Source organism: Zalophus californianus, chromosome 7 (genome assembly GCF_009762305.2).
Source record: "Zalophus californianus isolate mZalCal1 chromosome 7, mZalCal1.pri.v2, whole genome shotgun sequence".
NCBI lineage: Eukaryota > Metazoa > Chordata > Mammalia > Carnivora > Otariidae > Zalophus > Zalophus californianus.
In genome coordinates, this window is record NC_045601.1 from 16110361 (window position 1) to 16135751 (window position 25391).

Here is a 25391-nt window from a genome sequence, read left to right on the forward strand (position 1 = left end):
GGCAGTGAAAGCAGGAATGTTTCTAGAACCATGCCATTCAACATGGACTTGGTTTTGTAAGCTACGAGAAGAAAGAATCTTACGGAGAAACAAGAAGCTTGGGTTATTTTTTGTTATTTAAGAGGAAAAATGAGTGCCATAGGTACTTGTTTGTAAAATAAGGATGGTCACATCTGATGCTTCATGGTTAAGAAAAAGAGGCACAGGACTTTAAAAAGAGGAAAAGAATTATGGTTAGATGTCACCGATTGCAATCAGTATCAGAGCTTGCCTTCAAATAGAAAGCCTAGATCCCCTTTCCTACACAGATATTAATGAAAACTGAGCCCACTGGGGAAAGGGTTCTAGAATGTAAAATTGCTTGAAAGGAGAATACAACATTCTTGTTTTGAGAAAACATCCTTGTTGCATTGACTGGAGTCTTCCATAAAATAGAACATTTTTATAAAATAGCAACAGATTGGCCTTCACTTTTCTCTTTTGCTTCTTTGATTTTTGCTTTTTACTCACAAGGCCTTGCTTTTGATCTTCTGTTTCCTTCCATAAAACCTTAGGTTAGTCCATGATTATCACAATGGACGGCTATTTGAAGACCATAATGACAACATCAAAGACGGTATTTGTCAGAGCTTAGTAGCCAAAGATTCTTTTCTTTTATGTGCCTCAAAACAATGAGAAAAGGCCCCCCTGTTATGTTGAGTTTGGAAAATAGATTTCACCGCAGCAAACGAAATCCTCAAGGCTGGGATCAGGTCATTTGGCTGAGGTACAAAACTCGGGAAAGTACACATGGAAAAACTGCTCTGGAAAGGGTGGCCCTAAAGTGTTTTATTTTAGCTCATGGCTTACTTTGTGTTGATTAGACAGCCGCACAAAAATATTGCACGAAGAGTTCCCATTTCCACCCCTGCCTTCCACTGGAATATGAGGAGATCACCAAGCTGTCCCCATCCTTTCTAACAGGTAAGTCAATCTGCATTTTCTTGCTTGTAGTTTCCTTTGAGCATTGGAGGAAATCATTCATTTTACTCCAGCAATCAAAAATAAACACGATAAGCAGCGCATTCTCTGGAACGTGTCCAGGAATAGAGGTAAGGGTCTTTGCTTATAATCGTTCTTGCTCCCTCCTGATGTCCCACAGCTACCCGATTTCTACAATAGAGTGAACAGATGTAGGAGTGACCCATGCAGAGGGAGACGGGCAGTGTGCACTTACACCCCTAACTAGAGATCTCTAGCTTACGTTATTCTGGGGTCTTGTCCCGAACGTAACCAAAATGCCAGGTATAATAAGCCTAATCCTTCAAACAGCTTTAGTGTTCCTTCCTTTTTTTTTTTTTTTTTTTTTAAAAACATGTGGAAAAGCCTCCTTGCTGCCTTTGGGTCCTAAAATCAAACTACTCGTGGCTTCTGGATGATAGGCGAGGGCTACTGCACTTCTTAGACTCTGGGCACTATTGCCAAGGGCACGGGACAAAATGTCATGGCCATCATGTTAAACAAACAAAAAAAAGCCTAAAACTTTCCAAGTAAGATTGACTTGCATGAAACATGAAGGCAGTCAGCATCAGGAAGACACGCCGTGAGATGCTGACGCCGGCTAGACAGTACAGTCCCGGCTGGCTTGGCAGCCATTTCAGAGAGCTGTTGTGTAAAAGAAAGCATGGTTGACACGCCTGGTTATTACAAAACTGTTTTAATCTGGTACATAGAAAACACCTCTGGGTATCGGTCCTTTACAAGCCATCGCGCCACGTTGACCCGGGGCGGCTTCTCCGAAGAACCTCAGGCAAAGCTGCTGGAACTGAGACACTGAAATTTCTCCCTCAGCGACTGGACGATATTTTGCTGGTTGGGAGACGGCCCCCTCCAGAGATAGTCATTCAGTTTGTCCGAATCGCTGTACGACGTCAGATAGGGGGACAGCCCCAGCTTGTCGCTTATTGGCTTTTTTGGAGTGCATGGACTATTCAAAGAGTACGGGGTGCTGCTGCTGCAGGCGTTCTCGGGCAAGTCGGCCTCCATGACCCCCGGGGCGGATTTCTTCCTCCGGCCGTGCGAGAACTCTAGCTCCGGCTCGTCCTCTTCTGACTTGATTTCCACATAGTCGTCTTCGTCTCCTTCAGTCTCTTTGAAATTGGAGAAGTAGTTCTGGGTCGCTATTTGGGCACTGAAGGGTGAATTTCTACTTACTACCAGAACCTTCTGTGAGTCTCGGAGCGTGAGATCTGAGTGTTTTTCAGCGCCCTGAGGACATGAGTCAGCCATACCTGGCAGCAAATCCTGGGGACTCTCACACCTCGAACTTTTGTGTGAAGACAGCAGCTGTCTCTTTCCCATCTCCCCAGGGTAGCTGATGGAGTCCCCCGACTTGTTTATCAAGATGGAGGAAGAGGACCGGGACCTGCTGTACGGCTGACATTTTGCACTGAGGCCTTTGCGACCCAAAGAGTTGTAAAGGTGGCCCTGAAAAGAGTTCTCTTTGTTGGGCTGACTGACTATGACACTGTGTCTCTGCAAGGAGCCCAGCAGGGGGTCGGAGGTTTGAAGAGAAGGCACAGAGCAAGCTGCAGACAGCTGTCTTGGAGCGCTCTTTGCACTGATCGCTAAGGTAGGATGTTTCGACTTCAAGTCTGGCTCTGGCCGGGGACAGAAATCCACTAACTCTCCGTTACTGTAGGTTGAATGCAAAAGCCAATCCTCGCTGCTATGTTGGGCCTGGGAAGGTGAGGTGGACCTGAGGTGGCAGGGTTCTTGAGGGCTGGCCCAGCTATCCTTCTGAGCCTTGAAGGGGGTCTCTCTGAATACAATCTGGTCATACAGTTGGGAATACTCAGCAATCCTGGCACCTGGAAGGCAAATATGGAAATAATAAACGTACAGAGGATTAGTTCCACATGCAAAGATTAAAAAAAAAAAAAATCTAACATCCTAACAGATTTAAAAAATTTAAATAGATAGGACCTTTAAGTTTGAGGGTGAGTCACCATTGAATACTAAGCAATGCGAACTAATAAAATAATCCATAGTTTAATAAGACACAAAAATGTAAAAAGAGGTCACCTACAGGTTCATTTAATTTGATCAAATTCTGGCTTATTTTATTTTAGGTCTGCAAATGATCACTACTTGTAATGAAAATTTCTAGCGTTCTTTACAAGCATGAAATCGTGTCAGTGCTACAGAACAGGCATCATAAAAACAAGAAGGTCAGCACTTAAACCCTGGTCAATGACAAATAACTCAAGTAGTCATTAAAAGGAAGATGACACAATCCACCATGCAGTGGTTGCCCCTGGCTTCTCACTAGACTTAATCTCTCTGAGACAAGGACTCCCAGAAGAGTCCGCTCCTGGTCACTGTTCCTGTATTTCCTGTTTCTGAGCAGCCGTTCACTGCTACCATCTGGGAAACAAGTGTCTACAGGAGGCCCTCCCTTCCAGGATTTCAAAACCACGTGTATTGACTGAGCCACATCTTCGTTCCCATCCCCAAGAAGCCAGGCACTGAAGTCTATGCCCCTAAGATATTGAGAATGAATCATCTATGCATATAATTGATAATGTAATACTCTCTGGTGTTTGTCCAGAACAGGATTTGACTGTTATATCCATGAAAGCTATTGCCACTTCAAATTCAGCTAGGAGGCCATTCTCCTCTCTACTCTACTTGTGAGTACAGACATTTCTACATTTCTAAAGACATTAACAGAACGCTGCTATGGATAGAATACTCTCTTGGGCCAGGAATGATTTAAGAGACAGAGCCCAGAGATGTCAATTTCAAGAGCTGCCCCCCCGCCCACACACACCATCACCCCAATCCAGGTATCCACAGGACCGCCCTAGAATCAAAGAATTCCATGCATCCTATAAATTTCCCAGACCACATCTACACAGCCCCTACAAAACAGATCTATCCCATGTACGATGACCAGCAAGTGACATTGCATTTTCTTCTTAAGCTATTTATATTTTTAGTAACCTATTGTTAGTAAATTCTTCCTTGAATTTAAACAAAATATTTAGTTGAGTTTCTGCCATTTCTTTCAACTCTATCTTCTATGAGGACAGAAGACACCCGCTGGTGTGCCTTTAATTGCAACCTTCTCACATTGTTTGCATTCCCAACTCCCCAAATCAGGGTAAATCATGTTTAACTTCTCATAGATCCTATATTCAGATCCTTCAGGTTTTCAAGTCCAAATTCCTTGGAAGAACAGAGAATAATAGTTTAGAATTTCTAGTAACAAAAACTTGAGCTATTATTCCTTAAATGGCATAGTAAAGACTCTTGATACCAATTAAATTTGGCAACCCCTTAAGAGACTGAAAGTCTACGTGAACACTAAAGTGCCCATGTTAGCCATTCTGAAGTCTATAATGTTTCATTAACTGTGAAGCCCAAACAAAGGCAGCTGGACCTTGAGACAGAGTCACTGCTTAGCAGTCCCTCCTGAACATCAACTTGTTCTGCCCAAACCATTCTTATCTACACGATGACCCTGAACATGATCCCACAGCTAAGTCAGGAAGGTTCTGAACTTTCACAAGGTTCCAATGAGATGACAATTTGGGGGAAAGTAATGAGGACTAATTAAAACATTTGGTTCAACTATTTCAGTACCAAAGTTTAACCACAGAGTCGTGGATGAAAAATTGGCTTTTGACTTTTGACTGCGATAGCCCAGATGATCTGAAACCATGTATTACTCAAAATATCCACAGTATTTCTCATGCCTCTTTCTTCCTAATCACACTCTCTTCTTCCTTTGCTTAATCAAATCCTATTTACCACTCAAGACCCTCTATAAGCACTACCCCTTCCATGAATCATTTTCTAACCCATTTCTCTTCTCTGAAGTCTTATATACTTAGTGTGGACCATAATATTCAGCTATTGGCTGCACACACATGCATGGGCATGCACGCACACGTGCACACAATCTCGTGTTGCTTTTTTTTTTTTTTTTTTTACATGGGCTGGTTTATCATTCCAGCTAGTCCATGAGCATTTACTCTTGGAGAACAATCCTCACAGAGCACCAAGCACAATTCTAGATATAAATTGGTCTCAAGAACTACTTATCCAGATATATTTTGGATTTCCTCCTTTTATTTTAAGCATAGTTTTAAAAATGGACGTGCTTTCCCTAAGACCATACCACAGAGAGTGACAGGCAGCCTAGAAAATCAGGGGCATAGCAAAAAAAAAAAAAAAAAAAAAAAAAAAGCAGGAAAGTAGCCTTTGATTAAAATGCTTCCTATAGATAACTCATAATGGGCACAGTTTATCTTTGAATAATAAAAAGTTGACCATTTATAAATTTGGAATAAAAGTTATCTCACAGGTAGATAACACACAGTGCCTATCTAAGTTTTAGGGATTTTGTTTGTTTGTCTCATTCTGTAACTTGTTTGATGGCAATGTGAACAAGAGAATGCTTCCAAAGCAACAGCTGTCATTAGCTTTCTTTACCCAGATGTGTAGGAAATAGCCAGCCCAAGAAGACATCTCCATTCTAAAAACCTTAGTATTAGCCAGGTGGATCCAAGTTCCCCATCATCCCAGTCCCGGCATTAATACCTTTTATAGAATATGTATATTATCATTATGTGACAACCTCAGGGCCGTCTCTGGTTTATTTCTCTTTTGTAAGTTTAAAAGGTGGCGTTCTTAGGATTCCAGATAAAAACTGGAAATGATCCTTGCTGAGAAAAGTATGAAATAAACTGTTTTCAAGACAGAGGATTCAAATCAAAGCTTCTGATGCTGCTTGAGACGTAGACCAAAGCATAAAATGTGACTTTGCCTTCGCTGCACAAAAAGGAAAAATCCCTCAAGCCTGTATGGAGTTTTCCCCCATGTAAAACATCACCAAGAAAGGGAACCCAAAGGCCTCGTTGGCCTCCAAGACTATGAGGAGGGAGGTCTGACTGAACAAGAATGTTGGCATACGACAACAGGCTCTGGACGGTGGGAGTAACTAGACCTGGATGGGTGACTTAGAGGCAGAAATCTGACCCGGGGCCTGTAGACCCCCGCCAGAGAGTTCAATAAAGGTGCTCGAGAGTTTCAGCAGGTGAATAGGGCGTTCCTCCTTCCGTACAACACCGAGAGCAAGCTCCTGGCAAAGTGGCAAGGCCCATACGAAGAAGTCTGGAGAATCGGTCCGTTCGATTATGACGTCCTGTGCCCAGATAAACGAGAGAGAGAAAAGGAGTCATCATGTCAACTGATTGAAAGCCTAGTGGGCACAGGAAGTGGTCTCGATCCACCCAGATGGAAGATTCCTCAGGTCCGAGAGATGGCAGGCCCTAGGGACGTGCTCCTGCCAGATAGCAGGGGAGACCCCATTCTCAGAAGATGACTTTGGAGAGATCTCCTCCTCTCGGTTGGGGAGAACGTCGGTAGTAGCCCACCATGTCAAGAAAGGACCCAGACGCAGAGCTGGGAAAAGATCCCATGGGATCTCAAGAAGACATCAGTAGGCAAAACCAAAAGGAGAACAAACCAAAAGTAAAAAGAAGCAAAAGAAAACCCCAAAGGGACATCTATGAATATTTAAAAGGTGGGCAAAAAAGAAGACTACTCAAGGTAGTTGTAAGCCCTAATGATTCAGCATTGGAGGACATGCTTCTATCAAGGTTTGAGTTCTGCATTTTAATGGATGGTCCATATTCAAAACAACCTGGCTCAGGCAATTACCACTCTTGAAACAATAGTCTACTGGCATAATCCATGATCATCAGAAACCCATTCTATTCTCTCTCTAGCCCAGGTTCAGTCAGTGGTTGCATTGCCCACATACCACTGCTTCCAATGCCATCTATGCCCCCACAGGGTCCTTTACAGCTGGAACTCAGTCACTTTTTCCATGGGTAACAACAAACCAGCTTAGCAACGCTAGTACTGGAAGAGGGACATGAATTAATTCCAGCATATTCTTGCAAGGAGAAAAATATATGCCATCTAGTCTCTTACATTCATACAAAATTCACTTTCCACCTTTATTTAAAAAGAAGAACAACTCAAGAGAGTGTGTAAAATCCTTCAGGTAGCAAATTCCAGCACTTACCTTCCCTATTTGATAGGAAACCTTACTGTAGGAGGAACTCTAGAAAAGAGTAAAGCTTTAGACAATTCTTAAATACTCCCAAACTTAAAAAAAATTCCCTATAGATTCTCGTCACGTAACTTGTAACTTGTGGCTTCATTTAGGATTTGGATATCCCCTCCTTATTCTCTGGTTTTCGCAGAGATAAAGACATCAATCTCAAAGAAAGGGGGTTAGTGGCATCGATCTGGCCAGATGAGCCATGTCATCGTCCTGCTACCTGTCTCAGTGTGCCTTGATACCGAGCCATCGGGCTTTTACTTTTAACTGGAGAAAGGTCTCCTCTCATTTGATACCAAGGGGGTCCTTTGTCAGAAAATCTAGGCCAGGGAATCTTAAAATAGGCTCAAAAGGCCACACTGTTTTAAATTGCAGATTCCGGGGCTTAGCCCCAGAAATCTGTCTGGGTCTAGAGGTGAAAAGCTCCTGAGGTGAGAGCCAGGGCCCTGGGGTTTCTTCTTCCCGTGACAATCATGTGTCTCATTCACACCTGTGTTCTTCAACCGAGATCAGTGTCTCGGTGTCAAGCTTGGTCTCTGCACTTCTTTATAAAAGAGAAAGAAGTCAAACCTTTGGCCCTAATCCTACCAACATCATACCCGAGATCCCAGTTTTCTGCCCCACAAAGGAGGCTTGACCGAAAGAATCACACTTTTTGGAAGCTACCCGAGAATACTAAAGGGAGATAGTATTAAATGCATGACACGGGCTATTTTACGGCAACTATTAAACAAAAAGTCAACTGGTAAGAGAAATACGTGAGCAAATCCCTGAGGATATAGTGTGAAAGGACTCCTTTTCATCTATTAGGATGAGTGGGCATGTTTGTTGGGATTCTGGAGCAACCCTATTCCACAGGCTTCCGAATCTTCAAAGCTGACATGAGCCATGACTCCTCCGGACACAGCGACACACAGGGAAAAGTTCTACCTGCCACGAGTTCAGCGGATTGCTATTTTTCACACTTCAGATCAGAGAAAACTTCTTAAAACATCAAGTCTGGTAGTGACAATGTGACACAAACAACGAAACCCTCCGAGACCGAATCTTGCTCCAGCTTGGGCGACTCTGTGAGCTAAAGTGGGAAAAGAATTAGGAACGGCCTCATCGGTGTTTGTTAGTAAAGCTGTGGTCTCAATTTGAGAGAATGAATGTCTGAGTGGCAATATTCTCACCGTTTCAAGGACTTTTAGGACCTGAAAGCTGCCCTCACATCCTACTTTCAAGAAGGAGGGAAAGCAGTGTGAAGGAACGTACCGATGGCAGGACCCCCTTGCTTCTTTTCTTCTAAGATGGCTGCCAGGTCTTTGTGCGTGGGTTTATGCTGCTGGCTGGCCAGTGCCTGCTCCAGCTCTGGGCTTCTCACTTTTAAAAGCTGATTTGCCTTCTTGATCTTCTGACTGTACTGCCTGGCCATCATAAAGACCCTGCTTTTTGTCTTATCTGTGGCATCCATCCCAGGGTCAGGGTTTTCCAAGTCTGGTTGGGATAGACTGCTGTTGGCCAAGTCGTAGGGGTTTTCCATGGGAGGTGTTTCACTGGCCAGAGACAGCCGGTTAAGACTCATAAAGGAGCCCTCTTTAGAAATCAGGTCCTCCTCAAACGGGCAGTGGGTCCGGCCAGCTCTGCCGGGCTTGTCTTTCAGCGGCGTGAGGAAAGCATGGCCCTCAGGAAGCGAGAGGGTAGACACGGAACGCACCGTGTCTCTGCCCAGCTCGGGGGTGCTCTCGGAGTGCAGGCTGTCTGTCACATCCTCTTTACTGACAGGGAAGGCTGCGAGGAGCCGGTCTCTAGCTTTGACTTCGTTTTTCTTGATGTAATTTTCCAGGTCATTCCAGATTTCGTCTACTTCTTCAGACAGTTTATCAGATATAGATTTATCACCTAAAGACAGGTTACAGCTGAAAGAGTTATAGAGCAGACTCAAATAATCATTATCGGAGGGTCCCTGGGGGTAAGGAGTTTCGTCCTCGCTGAACTGGAGGCTATCCTGGGAAACAAAGGGCCTCAGACTGTCACAGCATGCAAAGTCGGTTTCCAGCCCTAAGAAGGTGCTCCTCTTGGGGCGCTTCAGGCTGCTGCATTTGAAATCCAGGGAGGGCGGATCTGGGAGCCCTATGGTGTCGTAGATGTTTTCCTCCACCATCTGGAGTTCATGTGTGCTTTGGTTCGATGCCTGGCGACCTGTTAGAGCTCCATCCCTCTCTGTGTGCAGAGAGCTCTTCTCGGGGCCAGCTTGCCTCTTTGAGAAGGCGAGCTCTGGCGTGCTCTTGGGGCGAACAGAGTCCCTGGCTGTTTTGGGGGGTGTGGATTCAGCTTCTTCCCGTTTAGCAACCATTAGTTTTAAGTCCTCATAACTTATGTTATCATAGACGTGGTCTATGTCATCAATAGTCAACTCCACAGATGACCCAAAGGGAGTCATTCCGTCCTGCCCTTCTGTTTTAGGGTCACTCTGCAGTTCCCGTCGGGGGCTGTACTGAGAGCCACCACTGTCCCTAGTTCTTATTTCAGGAGCGCATGTGTTGTTCTCGCCAGCGCTGCTGGCCCGCCTGACCACCCGGTGGCCGGAGCTGGTGGTCTCCGTGGGCTCAATCTGTCCCATGTGCCAACTGCAAGGGCGACTGGAAGTGCTATCTTCACAGAGTCTGGTAGAGTTCAGATCTGAGGAGGAGAAGGATGGCACGAACATCTGATAATCATCTTCATCATCTTCGTTCTCCTGAGGGGACCGACGACTCGGGAACAAGGCTTGTCTGATCTGGTGGTCCGTCCAGATGTTTCTGATGGCTCCACCCCCGCGAAGCACGCTGATGATGGCAGAACTGCTCGGCTGGCTGTTCCTTGGGGCGGGAGATGGCCCCGCTGAGGTCCGCTGGGGAGACCCCTCCTCTCTGGAAGCCTGAGGTGGATAGAAACATACTGATTGAACTGCAGTTCAAGACATGACCACATAACTTATGACACTCTCCTGGTTTTACACATTGCCTCTCCCACTGGACTATAATAGTCTTAAAGCAAATGACCAGTAAATGTTGTTGATTTTAATGGAGTTGAAAAGCACTTCGGATTTTTGCAAAAGGCGCAGAAAGGACAGGAACTGATATTTACTTAGAAACAGGCTAGGCCATGTGCAGACATTCTCCACACTTAACGTTTACAATCACTCTGTGAATTAGACATGATGGTACTAATTTCAAGGTAAGGAAATCCAGGCTCTCCCCAGGCAGTAGAAAGGCTAGGACGCAAACTAAGCCTGACTCCAAATCCCTTACCCCAGTGCAGGGAATCAGCAAAATACAGAAAACTCTTAAATACTTCACATAATTCCAGTGTGCACTTGGTGAATAACATTCTATAAATGAACATATATAGGTATCAAGGGCCACTGTATCTGGTTTCTATTTGAGGCTTGACTGCTAGGAGTTTTATTGTGGTTTCTGGTATACCAGAAGCCTCAGTCGGTAATCCGACTGCACACCTTAAGGCTTTCTCTGAAATCTGCAGACTTGCCATAGACCTGACTGGCATTGCCTTGGTTTATAGATTCTAGGCAAAGAGCCTTTGTGGCAGACATGTAACTTAATCCACTATTGAGCTAATGAACGTTTTACTTTCTTTCAAAATACATTTAATTAAGTAATATTTAGATGCCTATTAGGAAATAAAATGTGAGTGACGTTAACAATTTCTAATCACAAAACCAATGGGGTCTTTTATAACTTGGAACCTTTCTTGATGGAGCTCAATTGTGCAGACAGGGAGCAGACTGCCCTCTGATGCCCTCTATAGGTATAAGGATTAGCTTCAAAGGGTTGAAAGGGTTGAGACCAGTTCAAACTCATTAGTACCAGGGGCATATTTTCTGACCCAAACACTATTAGGAATATTTTTTGTAACCTATTAGAAATGTTAAGTTAGCAAGAACTTTTCCTCACTTGTCAATGAAACTGCGATATATATATTGCCTTGGAATAACCTCCTATCAATATGTCTTTCTCTCTGCTGGCCTGCCCGCCTGCCTATCAGGGAGGGAAGGGAAGTAGGGAGGGCAAGAATAAAATTTCATCCTGAAGGTTATTTTTCCATTAAAATTTGAAACTAAAAATAACCTAATTAGTCATTTAATCTTTTGCCTTTTTTCACATGGTCAAACTGTGGACCATCTGAGGCCTAGAAATATATGAATATGCACACATATGGATATATACGCACATACACATATAGAGTATTACATTTTATTTATGGCACTATTTTTTTCTTTACCCTTTAGTATCTCTCCCTTTTTCTTACTCAGATTGTCCTGGTACCATGTTTATAAAATACAGACACCCAGGAACTACATTTTTAAAAAAGCAAGTTAGTATTAACTAGTGAAATCATGACAAAACACTTTGAAAGTGTAACAAAAGGATTTTGTGAACAGCCAGAAGTAATACCTTCTTAAAATCTTCCATCCCAGAAAGATTCCCAGACATCTTAGGAAACTAGGAAACCTGAATTTTTAATATCAAATTTGATATTTTTAGGGTAATTGCTTGGAACTTTGGAAACTGAAATTTTACATGAAATCTTCAGGAGAACTGAAGAAGCTCTTAGATTGAGAAATAATCAGTATGTATATTACGCACAACATAGAAGTGTCTGGTTTAGATACCTTGATTTCACTAGAGCCATGATGAACATTTTCCCCCCACTGTTTTTCTATATTCTTAGCATTATGGCTATTAATAATAATATGACAATAGCTATCATTTGTGGAGCACTTGCTTTGTTCCAGATTCTGGACTAAGCATTTTTTTCTTTTAAGATTTTATTTTTAAGTAATCTCTACACCCAACGTGGGGCTCAAACTCACAACCCCGAGATCGAGAGTCACATGCTCCACCAACTGAGCCAGCCAAGCACTCCTGTACTAAGTACTTTTAAAAAAATATATTTTTGCATTTAGTCTTTATAATAATTCCATAAGTTAGAAAACTAAGTTTTCTAACAAGATCCTTGTAAGTCATATAGCTTAGGATTGACAGAAATGGATTTGAATCCATGTCTGAATCCACAGCATGTATATGACCTTAACTGCCCCCCCCTTGCTCTTGCTCTCTCTCCCCCTCCCTCCTTCCCCTTTCTCTGTCTCTCCACACACACACACACACACACACACACACACACACACACACACGCATGGCCTTGGAATACATATTCTGGGAGAAATGTGAGGCTATTATTAAGGAATATTTCCTGTTATAAACTCTTTAACCATTAGTAAATCTGTTCTCCTTGCATTTGGTGTTGTTCATTAGTGTTAGGAGATGGAATTTTACCACTAAGAAAAAAGTACATGGCTTTACTTCTTTCTTGTCTTCAAATTTTAAAAGGTTTAGTTAGCCCCCATATGGAGACTTGGCTTGATCACTATTGTCGAAAGTTTCCAACAAGCTCTTGAGATTCCCTCTTTAGGGCTGGTGGAGAAATCCCCCCACCTGGTACTGAGCAGGGCTTAGCTCCATGATCCTAGTTTGGCAGCCTTAAAGAGTTGGGCGCCTTCTGCAGTGTTTGTTTATGGAAACAATGTAGATTTAAAAAAAAAATCAAAATCTCATGCTATATTTCAGAACAACAACCAACTAATAAGTTTCAAAAGCTTCCAAACAAAAATATATACTACCCGAAAGAAATTCACATGCTCCAATTTTAAGAAAATTACCTTGAGGTAAGATTGCTGATTTTTAGACATTTTATTGGATTTATTGGAAAGGTACGGAGTTTATCAGCAGGGTTACTTGGGCCCTGTGCTAAGAAGCAATGCAGTGGAATTGTGGGGAGAGAGTTTCATAACCACATCCTTACAGATACAGAACATTAAGCAAGAAACCACGATCAGTTCTCTAAGAGTTGTTAACTTAGACAATTGGTCTGTAGACAATTGGACATGGTTTACTCAGGTCAGGATACAATATCTCTTCTTCATAGGTAATACATTTGGATATACATCTTCCAATAGAGCATACCATTTTTATGCCCCCTCTCCTAACCTTTTATCAGAGGAAGAAAAGCCCCAACTTCATATAGTGAAGTTTCATTATAGGACATAGGATCATACTTCTCATACCAGCAGCAGGACCATATTCTTAGAAGGGGATCTCTGTGACCAAAGGCTAATGCTTTGAGAAGGGGGCAACATTTGGGAGGCAGGAGCCTTGGTCTTGTGACAAAGTCGGGTGCACCACACTAGCACTTAGGGTGCATGTATTACACCCTCGGTCACCTTACAGCTTTTGAGGTGAGAGGTGGGGCGAGAGGGGGATGAAGAAATCACTGCCTTAGTTCTGAGAAATGAAGCAGGGGGAGGGAGGAGGTTATAAGGATGAGTCCTTAAGTCCATCTCAAAACGTAAAATAATTGTTTACATTGGAATATAGGCTGGGGATGAGATATATAAGGGTACCTATAAGGGGTGCGTAAGTAAACATTTCCAAAATAAGAAAGGTAATTGTGCTTACCTTTTGGATGTCTTGTGCTGTTTCTGAAAAATAAAAGGGTTTTAAAAGAATTTTTGAGGATTAAAAACATATCTCATACATAGGTAAGCGCCCCTATTTTATAGGATTTTAAAACTTGTTAATAACTGAAGCCCGAGAGGCTTTTGGACCCTTTAGACCTAATTCTCAGAAAATGCCTCTCAGTTATCTTCGTTATATATCCTGTAGTATATGTGTAAAAAAAAAAAACAAAACAAAACCCAAAACCTTACATACATCTGAGTGTCAAGTACCTTTCTTAATCCCAGAGAGCAACAGACCGATTCATGGTAATAAGTCTCAAAATCTTCCCCCCAAATATGTATTATCTGAAATACCCACCTTAAGCCATGAGAATCACTTAAACATAAGACTATGCTTCTGTTAATTTTTAAACATTTTACTGGTTTTCCCTGAATGTCACAAACAGCATTTATCACTGGGGTCACCTTGGCACTGTGCTAAGGAGCAGTAAAGGTGGGTTTCTGGGGGACCTGGACATAGCCACATCCTTACAGATGCCCTTTCAGATACCTCGATGATGTGTGGCTCCTCTTTAAACACTGTTTAATTACAGAAGCATATAAAGTAAACGGTGATCGAATCCCCTCCACAAATCCCACCCTGTGGAAGTTATCATACGTAGCAGTCGACGGCCCTCTTTCCAGTTCCATACCCACTGACCCTAGCCCACAACAATGCACGGTTTTGTTTATGAAGTAAAGGTGCGATGGGCAGCATTGCATTTCCTGCTAAATGTACGTGGACACGCTCGTCAGTAGGGAAGGAGGTACTGCACTGTTTTTGACAGAAACTGCAGAATATTCCACACAGCCTTCCAGGATATACTACAATTTATTTAACTCTTTCCCACTAGATGGGCATTTTATGTGCTGTCCTATTACAAATGCTGCAAAGAAAACACACACACACTTGGATCTAGCCACACTTGGGGGAGCACTTTTATATAGGAAGTACATGTTGTGACATTTATAAAAGTGAAAAAAGTGAAATTGTCAAGGGCAAATGTGGATTTTAAATTTAAATGCTCCAAATTTTGCTCCAAAAAGGTTGCAGAAATTTAGACACCATTCGTTTTGGAGTGCCTGTTTTTCTCTATATTTTGGTTGAATTCACAGCTTTCCCCTTTCTATTTATCTCCTTTAAATGTATGATTTTTCTGATTACTAACATGGATGACCATTTATAAATTGTATCGACAGTTTGTGTTTTTTCTATGAAACTGCCCAATTATATTCTCTGCTTTTCATTTTTATTATCCTTTTTAGAAGATTTTATTTATTTATTTGAGAGAGAAAGAGAGAATCCGAAGCAGACTCTGCACTGAGCACGGAGCCTGATGCAGGGCTCAATCCCATGCCCATGAGATCACGACCTGAGCCAAAAGCAAGACTTGGATGCTTAACCAGCTCAGCCACCCAGGTGCCCCTCTGCCTTTTAAAAGAGAGTCCTTTGTCTCTTCTCTTTGATGTATGGGTTTTTTTTTTACATAATAGGGATATTAATTTTTTTATGCCAGTTATCTATATTGCAGACATTTTATGTCATTTGGCTTTATATCATATAATGGGGCACTATTACTTATAGAAGTTAATAAAATTTGTCAATCTGTAATTTATCTGGTGTTTATGTTTTTGTATGGTTTTACTTAGTGAATACCAGCAAGAATGAAAAAAAGAAAGATAATTTCAGGACTTACCACTGGTCTTCAAAACTTTATGTGATCTTGAGGAAGGTTCTAGGAGAAAAAATAAGGCCGGCATCATTTGCAAAACCAAATCAGGGTTTTTTTCCTTTATAAATGAATTATTTGAGCTCTAGAAAAAAATTTTTTTTATCAAATATACCGAAATCCCCATCACTTAGAGACACTTAACAGCAAGACATTCACTCTGACAAAGCTGTAGGATAAAATTTAAGCTGCGCAATCAGGGGTCACATAACAGAAAACTACCCTACCAACAACTAGTAGAGAAATTTCCTTAGCTTTAACTACCACCTGTAAGGTGACAGTGTTCAATTTTATATCCTTAAGCCACTCCTCTCCCAAGCCTCTAATGTTAAGTGTCAAACTGACGATTCCCCAATGTGCCCACAGACCGAGCAACCCAACATGCCTCGAAGTCACCAGTCTCCCCCCATAACTGTCCTTTAATCAAGTTCTTATCCTGGTTGTCACTGACATTACCTGCCCAAGTTAGCTGTCAGGACATCATTCTAAATTTCTCCTGTTTTCATCCATCACAGTCCTGTGGGATCCTAATAACGCCTCCCCCCACACTACTGTCTCAATCCAGGCCATTATCATCTCTCCCCTAGACTAGATGGACAGCCTACTTCGGTTTCCACATCAAGGCAGAATTCTCTTTTTAAAAGGCAAACATTTCGGGGCGCCTGGGTGGCTCAGTCTTTAAGCGTCTGCCTTCGGCTCAGGTCATGAGCCCAGGGTCCTGGGATCGAGCCCCGCATCGGGCTCTCTGCTCAGCGGGAAGCCTGCTTCTCCCTCTCCCACTCCCCCTGCTTGTGTTCCCTCTCTCGCTGTCTCTCTCTCTCTCTGTCAAATAAATAAATAAAATCTTAAAAAAAAAAAAAAGGCAAACATTTCATTGCTGAAGATCCGTCTTGTAGCTTGCAGGATCAAGCTCATACCTTCCGCAACTCCAGCCACTTTTCCTTCTGGTTTACCTTGCACATCTCCACCTCCCCCCACCTCCATCCCACGTTCCAGCCGGGCTGAACAACTGACAAGAGAGGCCTGAGCTAAGGTATGCCGGCTCAAGTCTCAGGGCCTCTGCATGTGCTAGTCCTGCCCCATCTGCCTCCTCAGCCCCCAGACTCCATCCCAGGTCTTCTGCTCTGGGAAGCCTTCTCTCTCCTACTGTCACACCCTCTCTCCCCCCTTTGTCTTTCCACTCTTCCTCCCACTCAGCCTCTACCACAGTCCATCACGGACTGGTACGTATTCACCCGTTAGACTCTCCCACTGGACTATAACCTCCTAGGAAGCAGGAATCATATGTATTATTTATTCTTGCATTCTGGGTCCTTAGCACAGTGCAGGGGGTTAGGTAGGTACTCAATAAATACTGATTCAAATTAAAAAAAAAAGATCTGAGGGCTAAGAGAATACTACATGGACTTTGGTTCAGCAAACATGTGTTAAAGGTTTAGGCTTGAATAATCTTTTGTATGTGTCATTTATAGGATACAATTTTTCCCCAGTGTTAGTCAACAGGCTTTAAGTACCTGCATGCTAGTGGTAAGATGCATCAACGTGGATGGGACTGGAGGAGATTATGCTCAGTGAAATAAGTCAGGCAGAGAAAGTCAATTATCATATGGTTTCACTTATTTGTGGAACAGAAGGAATAGCCTGGAGGACACTAGGAGAAGGAAGGGAAAAATGAAGGGGGGGACATCAGAGGGGGAGACGAACCATGAGAGACAATGGACTCCGAGCAACAAACTGAGGGTTTTAGCGGGGAGGGGGGCGGGGGGACGGGTGAGCCGGGTGATGGGTATTAAGGAGGGCACGCACTGCCTGGAGCCCTGGGTGTTATATACAAACAATGAAGCGTGGATCACTACATCAAAAACTAGTGATGTATTGTATGTGACGAACATAACATAATAAAATAAGATTAAGTTAAAAAAATTAAAAAATAAATTTACACACAAAAAAAGATGCTATGCAAAGCAAAATTAGTTGATTGGTATGTTTTATATCCCCTGGAAAATAAAGTTATGTAGAAAGTTTAGAACGAAAGTTTTTGTTTAGAGCAAAAGCCTGACAGACCGAAAGGATCTTTCATTGCTTATCCCCCCAGATTATTAAATTTTGATCACAACATCCTATTTACCAGATTTTCTTCTCAGCCGATATGGAGCAGAACCGTCTTTCGAACCACACAATGCTTTTGTTTCTCCCTCAGGACTGTAACAGAACCCAGGATAATCTGAAAAGATAACCACACGCATCAATAAGAAGGAGGTGTTCAGTGACTTCCGAGATCGGTACACTTGTTTTGGGTATCTATGGATTTACTCATTTTCATCAGACAGGGTATAATCTCTCCTTTCCATAACTGGTGTTGAATATGTATCACGGGACTTTTTGTTTACATTGGGACTTCCAGGAGTCTGTCAGCAAGGTAAGCTGCGTTTCTTGTACACGTGTGTGCTCTCAGGTTCTCTGTTACACACACACACACACACACGCTCTCCTTTTTTGCTCACTAGCAGAAAGAGCCATAACCATTGTCTTTACCCTTTGTAGGAAGTTAGTTAAGATGTGTAAGGTGTGATTAAACTCCTACTGCCACTCAGGATCATCTGCAACTTGATGACCCACAGAGGTCAGAAAATTCTATTACAATAAACATCACTGCTGAACTTGCCAACAAGGCCCTGACAGGCTGTGGTGACGGGCCACAACAGGGGCTCTGTCAGGGAGGGCGAAGCCATCTTGAGAATTCAACTGAAGTACAATATTTGCGAGGCGTCTATGCCTGGCTTGGTGGTGGAGGATATCAAGCTATTCCTGCCCTATGGAAGCTGTCCTCTAGGGCCGTGACTCTTAGTGTTTTTCTAGACATTGTTCTTTTGAATATTTGATAGGTGCTTTAGGTTCTCTTACCAGAAAAGGGATTTTCATTTATTTTTTAAAAGATTTTATTTACTTGAGATAGAGAGAGCGAGCGAGTGAGATAGAGAGAGATAGAGAGCAATGAGTGGGGGGGAGGGGCAGAGGGAGAGGAAGAACCAGGCTCCCCACTGAGCAAGGGGCCCAATGTGGGGCTTGATCCCAGGACCCTGGGATCATGACCTGAGCTGAAGGCAGGCACTTAACCAACTGAGCCACCCAGGCGCCCCCAGGATTTTCATTTAATTTCGCAGTTTATGCTAAGGGGTACACGAACATCATATTAAGAAAATTGGGTCTAGGGGCACCTGGTTGTCTCGGTTAAGCATCAGACTCTTGATCTCAGCTCAGGTCTTGATCTCAGAGTTGTGAGTTCAAGCCCCTCGCTGGCCTCCACGTAGGGCATGAAGCCTACCTTAAAAAAAAAAAAAAAGGAAAGAAAGAAAATTGGGTCCAATCCTAAAGTACTCTAGCACTTTCACTGATATCTGAAGCCTGAGGGTAAACAATTTTAGGACATGGCTGTAATAGGGTTAAGGCTCTTTAAGGGTGTCCAAAGCTGGAGAGAGTTCTGAGGACTGTAAAGACCACACGTTTGTCCAATGTCAGTGGCAAAGTTACATAAATGAAGTCATTTGGCCCAATGGACTGGCCTACTCTGCTCATACCCAGCCAAGTCCAGAGTCAAGGCAGGGCAAATGGGGGGGATTTTCCCAGGCGGGGTTGCTCTGGCCTAGTCTTGGGCCTGGAAGAAAGGCACGTGGCACCAGTTAGTGGCTCGAAATCATTCTGTGCACTCACAGAACCTTACTGGTGTCCACGGACTCGCCCAGAGGCTGGGAACGAGGACTTGGTTCTGTTGAATGAAGTCGGTCACAGAAATAGCAGACTTCTTCAGACCCCCATCTTCCTCCACCTTTCCTCCTAAACCTAACATGCTCATCCATGACCTTGCCTTCTCTTTATAGAGTGTTATTATCCAAAAAAAAAAAAAAAAAAAATCTTAAAGAGCTTTCCACTGAATAAAATGGGGGGACTTTCAAGAAGACAGGGCAGGAGGCCCCAGCCCAGCCCTCTGGTAGGGGTCACTCTCAGGAGCTGTGGGGCATGACATGGGGGGGTCTCAGTCACGTGGTGGGAGTGCTCATCTTTCTACCTCACGAATGCTTCCTGTTTCCCCTGAAGAGCTGAGCACCAGCGGTGTGGAGGGGACGTGAATCAGTGTTCCCACCTGGGGCAAGATGCCTCAAAAGTAAGTTCTTTCACATGCTGTAGGTAAAAGTTTTTGTCAGACCCGGTCGTAAATCTTTAAAGCCACTGATTCTTTTTTTCCTATTTCATCTGGGGGAGAATAAGGGTGTGATAAATGCTGTTGAACGAGGCTTTATTTTGTAGGACAGACCTCACCTCTGTTTATTTTCTGCCCGTTTTAGAAGCCTTGAACTACCGTCACACTTGTGGGGCTGCTGTAATTTTGAAATTTGTGCCGCATCAGGGAAAGTATGAACTATCTTGTTGGCACGATTCTTGCAGGAAATCAACATAGATTTCCCTCTGATGGGGTGCGGTGGGAAGTGTATGTGAAACCTTAATTTCTGGTGGTGGTAGAAAGGAGGGTAAGAATGGACCCTGGCAGCAGATCTTACATTCTTAGCTGATGCAGAGATCTAGACATGTGGCCAGCCATCAGGGGACTCAGATAAACCAGGCGAAATCAATGTACAAATAAGCCAATGTGTTAGGAAGAGATTATACCGTCTGCCGGCTCTGTTTGTTAACACAGTGAATAGAGCTCCTTTCTTACAATTGACATTTTTGTAAACTTTAAGCTAGACAATATGACAGATGCAAGGAGACAAGAAAATTTCAAACTGTATTAAGAGAACCAAACTTACGAATGGCATCCATTTCAAGTATTGCTTGCTTGGCCTGAAAGAAAGAAAAGTATGGCTTTAATTGCAATTACTTTTTGTTTCTTCTTTAAGCTACCAGTCGTAATACAGAAGACCTGTATTACCTACACTATGCCACCTGAACAGGGATTTATGGAAAAGCTTTAAACAACTCATTATTTCTTTGAGGCATGAACACAAGGGCTTCAAGCAGACAAGCGCCCTCCTGTGGGTAGTAGATGCTACACAACGGATGCACCAGAGCTAAGCTTGCAGCCCCCACGTGGAAGGAAGCCACAGATGGCAAGACAGGACCTACCTTCCAGGGTTGCTACTACTAGGCCCACATGACAGGCCCTCAATCCAACGAAGTTACCACCCGCCCGCCAAGGGATTGGGCCGGATAATCCTCAGCTCTGGCTTTCTTCTCCCTTCAACCCCAACCGTCGCAGCTTTAGTGCTTTGAGGCTTCTTTTTATTGTTATTGCTGCCAATGGTATTAATGTTTAGGGAAATATAAAAAGATAGTTAATTACCCTAACATGAATCATGTTGCCTGAGGATTCAAAAAGGGAAAAAAAATTACTTTAGGTAGACTGTCTTGCTCCCCTCGTGTCATTTTCATAGTTCAAGAGTCGTGTAACTTAACCTCCAAACACTGGGCTAAAAATTACCTTAAAAATAATTTAATTGTAATCAAAAACTAATGATGTAATGTATGTGATTAACATAACAATAAAAAATTTTAAAGAAAAATTTTTAGTAAATTTTTTTAGCAATTTACTTTAGTAAAAATTTTTAGCAGTAAAAATATTCAGGCTAAATGGTAATATTTAGTTACACACACACAAAAGAGGGAGGTTAAAAAAAAAAGGCCTTGATGCAACCATATAAGTTTGAGAAAACAAATGGTTATATTTTTATGACATTGATATTTTTATCATCTAGTCAGTTTGGGATTACTAGTTGGAATTAATTTCAAACAGATGTGAGCTCAATTTCTGTGAAGTGCATTTCCAGAACCAGGTGAATATATAAAATGCAGAAGGCTCTACTTTTATCTTTGTTCTCAATCTAGAGGAGACTGAGTGTATATCTCATGTATATGGATGAACAAAATGGCTATTTCCAAGAAGTTTCCTGGTATCTATAAACTCAGACTTTAAGAATTCAGTATTTTTTCCCCCCATCTTGACACTGAATTTCAGAAGAGTACTATTCCCATATTTTCCTCTAGGAGTCAGCCAGGGACCATCACTGAACTGAACGACCGGAAGGAGGTTGGGAGTCACACAAATGAACTTCCAACAGCTTGTGCAAGTTAACTGTGTTAGAATGGTGAGGCGATTTTTGAGGTTTACAGAAATTCCCCGTTACGCATTTCTTTTATTTACTAGGAATAAACAGATTTTGAAAGCTTTGGAGAAAAAGATTTAAGAAGAAGTCTTGAAGAAAGAAGTGAAAAGTTCAACTTAATAATAAACCTGCTTAAATAAAATGGAAAATTATTACTACATTATAGTGGATCAAGTGTCTTAAATAAGTGTTTTCCACTGGGAGCAATGTGGCTAAGGCTTGCTCCCTGGACCCAGACAGACCTGGGTCTGACTCAGGCTCGGTCATGTGCAAGCTGTATAAACTTGGGCAGAGCACTTAATGTCACTGAGCTTCTGCTTTTACTTCTCTAGAATGGGGAGAATAAGGCCCTCCTCAGAAGGTGTTTTGCTGAGGGCGAAATACAAAGTAGGTGTGTGTGCTCAAGACGCTGTAGCTGAAACAATAATTTTAGTTCTAAAAGGGTCAGGAATTTGGGTAAAAAAGTGCAATTCTATGGTGACTATATGAACCATTTTAATGCATAAAGGGAAAATGGCCTGGAATACAAACGTCTTGTGGGGGAGAAAGAAGACAGGTATGCAAGCTGGTCTGGTTTTGTAATGGCCTTTCAGAATCCTGTGGCAGCTTTGATTTTCCCAGGAGACAGGTAAACCGTAGGTGGGGCATGTCAAAGACACTTTGTCATTGCTCAGGGCATTCCAAGGCACAGGGCCAGCAACTGAATAACTAACCATGAAGAAAACACAATCACTTCTTTGCATGAGCTCCTTTACATCTCACAACACCCTGATGAAATGAGACTCATGCTTAACTCAAAGCACACACCTATGCACATTCATTTCCTGGGCACCAAATCAGTGCTGACAGTGCCTGAGAACGAGCTTCAAATGCTTCTCAAAATACACAGAGCAAAATAGATGTTCCTTTCTCAGGAATGTCCCTGTTCCTTATCTGCCTCCCTGCCGCCCCCCACCCCCCGCCCCCGGCCCACCGCCCCAGTTCTATTCTCATGACCACCAACCCACCTTCTGCTCCATTTCCCCCAGCCCAGCAAGGACCTTTTCACCAACCACATGGACAATCCATTCTCCACCCTCACCTTAGCGCCTAGCCACTTTATCTCTGGTAAGCTTTCCCTCAGCTCCAGAACAGCAACACACAATCAGAGCGGCCCCCAGGACCTTAGCAGCACCCAGAACTCTAAAAGTTCCCTTTTCAACTACAGACATCTGTATTTCCATCTCTCCATCTTCAACCCCTTCTAAGCCAGTTCTTGGACTCCACAGGCCCCCGGTCCTTCAAGCCGTGCCTATTCTCTCTGTTGGCTTCCCTCTCCACTCAGCCTGGAAAGCATGCTCATTCACTGTGCTGATGGGCACCCACCTTCCCCTGTGCTGCTAATCTTCCCCTTTAGTGGCTCGGCTGAGCCTCACCTTGGGGAGCTCCCCTGCGCCGTGGTTCCTCAACACTAGCTTCCAGATTGCTGAGCGGATTTCCAAATGACCTCACCACACTGATCCTTGGTGACCCACGTCCCTCAGGTCTTGGATGCACAAATTATTGTAGTCATCCCTACAGACTGGTCCATTTCCTTTAGCAAGTGTTCCGAGCCTTGCCACTTTCCCTCAGGTGCCCAAACCCACCCGGGCTCCTCGCACCAGACACACGACAACATCACCAACTCCAGTGAAATCAAACTCCATATGCTCACTCGAGTCCGTCTCAAAGGTTCTCAGTCCTGTCTCAGCTTTCTTCTCTCCCAGCTCTGGGAAGGAAGTTTCAGCCTCCCAGACCTCCCTTTCACCCAGCGCTCCTGATCCCACCCTCCCAGCTCCCCAAGGTGGATTCCGAAGAGCACCCCTCTGCTTATCACTACGCTCCCCTTCCCCTGCCCGCCGCCCACTGTCACGTCCATGGTGTTCTTCACCTACGCCAAGCGTCATGCTCTGATCCCGCCTCTCCTCAAACCACCACCTTGCATCTTTTCTGCACTCTGTTAAAGAAGTCTGCACTCAGTCTGCTGCTTCTCATTTCGGCTTTTCTCTCCAAAGCCCTGCAAGCTCTCCCTGATCTCTTAGTTGCCAAACTGAATATCTACGTTTCTGTTTGAATCTGTTGTGACGTCCGCAGCATTTGAGACTCTTGTTACCCTCTCCCTCTTTGAGACCCTTTCTTTCCATTGTCACCACATCTCTCCCCTTCGCTTTTCTTACTGCCTCCCTGGTCACTCTCCCGTTGGTGGTCCTCTAAGTCCCCACTGGCTCGCAGATCACCGAGATGGTGCCGTTCTCAGGGGTTCTTTCCTTTACACACTTTTACGGGCCATCCCATCAAAGCTCAGGGCTCAGTGACTGTGTCAAGAGAGCCTCCAGATCCGCAGCTCCCAAGACCTGAATTTCCACCTGGGCTGACTGGCCCCTGCACAGGCAGCAGCGAGAGCTCTTCCTCGCTCCCATCCAACCGGTTCCTCCCCTTGGCAGCTTATCTCAGGACTCAACACCGTCTTCCGGGCCCAACCCCTGACTCATCCTTGCCTCCTATTTCTTTCTCTCCTCCTGCACCTAGTGGGCAACATATTGTTCCCTCTGCCTCTGTGAAAGCTTTTCCATCTGCTCCCCCTCTGTTGCTGGGGCCCCCCGGAAGTGCCCCTCACCTCTTTTCTAGACTACTATGGTGGCTTGCTAATTCTTCTCCCTCCAGTGTCACTCCTTCAACTCACTTATCACCCTGTCCCTAAGGGTCCCCCTCTCAGAACATAGGGAAGACCATGCCATCCCCTTTCTCCAAAGCCTTTGGTAGTTTCCTACCCCCAATACCACCAGACTCCTTGGTGTGTGCCTTCAAAGACCTTCGTAGCCCAGCGGGCTGCCTTCCACTTCTCCAGCCTCACCGCCTACTCCATCTCTTGAGGACTCAGCCTTTCCACCTAGGCACCGTCTGCGTGCTGTGAACACGGTGCACCCATTCACATTTGTTTTTGTTTATGCTGTTCCCTCAGCCTGGTCTTCTTCTTCCTCTACCTAATAAAAATATTCTTCATCCTTCCAGACTGAGGTAAAAGGCATTTCCTTCCTTCCCCCAGTCAACTGTAATTGAACACTTTATCCTTCCACAACACTTGGCTTATACCTCTATTAATGCATCCTCTTTAGCAAACAGTTTGTTGTTTACATGGCTAGCTCCCTCATCGACAAATTCCTTCACAGCTGAGTCTGTATCTTTTTTCCCCTAGCATTCCCACAGAACCTAAGCTAGCTCTGTTCACAATAGGTGCTTTAGTGTAGCTTTGAACACTTCTCACAACTGTATTCTACTAGTTCTCTAGAAATTTTCTTAAAGTCTTTTCCTAATTTTTTCTTTGCTCAAGCCCAGAAAGAAAGTATAACAACAATTATAAAAAACAAACAAACAAAAAACCTTTGGAGGTGCCTGGGTGGCTTAGTCGGGTAAGTGTCTGGCTCTTGGTTTTGGCTCAGGTCATGATCTCAGGGTCCTGGGATCAAGCCCTGTATTGGACTCCACCCTCAGTGGGGAGTCTGCTTGAGGATTCTCTCCCTCTCCCTCTGCACCCACTACTTGTACTCTAAAATAAATCAATAAATCTTAAAAACCAAAACCAAAAAACAACCTTCGACAATCTCCCTACATGTGAATCTTCCTTGAATTCCTTCACATTTTACTGTTTGTTGACCTCATCGTCTTACCTTAGCCGGGATCTTGGCCGCGTGGTTCTCCAGGATCAGTCTCTTCAGGTGCAGAACCCAGAGGCGTTTGTCCTGCTGGGATTTAGCCTACCGGAAGGCAATGTGGACAGTCAGACGACTCACGCCTCCCCCACTCACAAGATTCAGACCCTCCGA

General features: G+C 43.7%; 1 protein-coding gene and 1 long non-coding RNA gene across 14 annotated transcripts in view; one reads left to right on the plus strand and one right to left on the minus strand.

Moving 5' to 3' along the window:
- The first annotated feature begins 825 nt into the window (after positions 1 to 825).
- On the plus strand, positions 826 to 21074 carry LOC113927032. 2 transcript variants are annotated; one of them, XR_003521487.1, is made up of 4 exons: positions 826 to 963; positions 17592 to 17673; positions 19487 to 19553; positions 20287 to 21074. It is a non-coding gene; the product is annotated as an uncharacterized LOC113927032 (long non-coding RNA). The 2 variants fall into 2 exon arrangements; XR_003521486.1 differs by lacking the exon at positions 19487 to 19553 and having other exon boundaries at positions 17592 to 17810.
- The window catches only part of PLEKHG1 (pleckstrin homology and RhoGEF domain containing G1), a 220157-nt gene continuing 195723 nt past the window's right edge, over positions 958 to 25391 (minus strand). For all 12 annotated transcript variants that reach the window (XM_027602566.2, XM_027602557.2, XM_027602558.2 and 9 more), the window contains 7 exons: positions 25236 to 25322; positions 20197 to 20230; positions 17520 to 17615; positions 15359 to 15397; positions 13621 to 13643; positions 8375 to 10019; positions 958 to 2849 (listed from right to left, as the gene is read on the minus strand). In XM_027602566.2, coding sequence (XP_027458367.2) covers positions 1786 to 2849; positions 8375 to 10019; positions 13621 to 13643; positions 15359 to 15397; positions 17520 to 17615; positions 20197 to 20230; positions 25236 to 25322 — 2988 coding nt within the window. In that variant the 3' untranslated portion in view covers positions 958 to 1785. The remainder of the gene's footprint in view (positions 2850 to 8374; positions 10020 to 13620; positions 13644 to 15358; positions 15398 to 17519; positions 17616 to 20196; positions 20231 to 25235; positions 25323 to 25391) is intronic.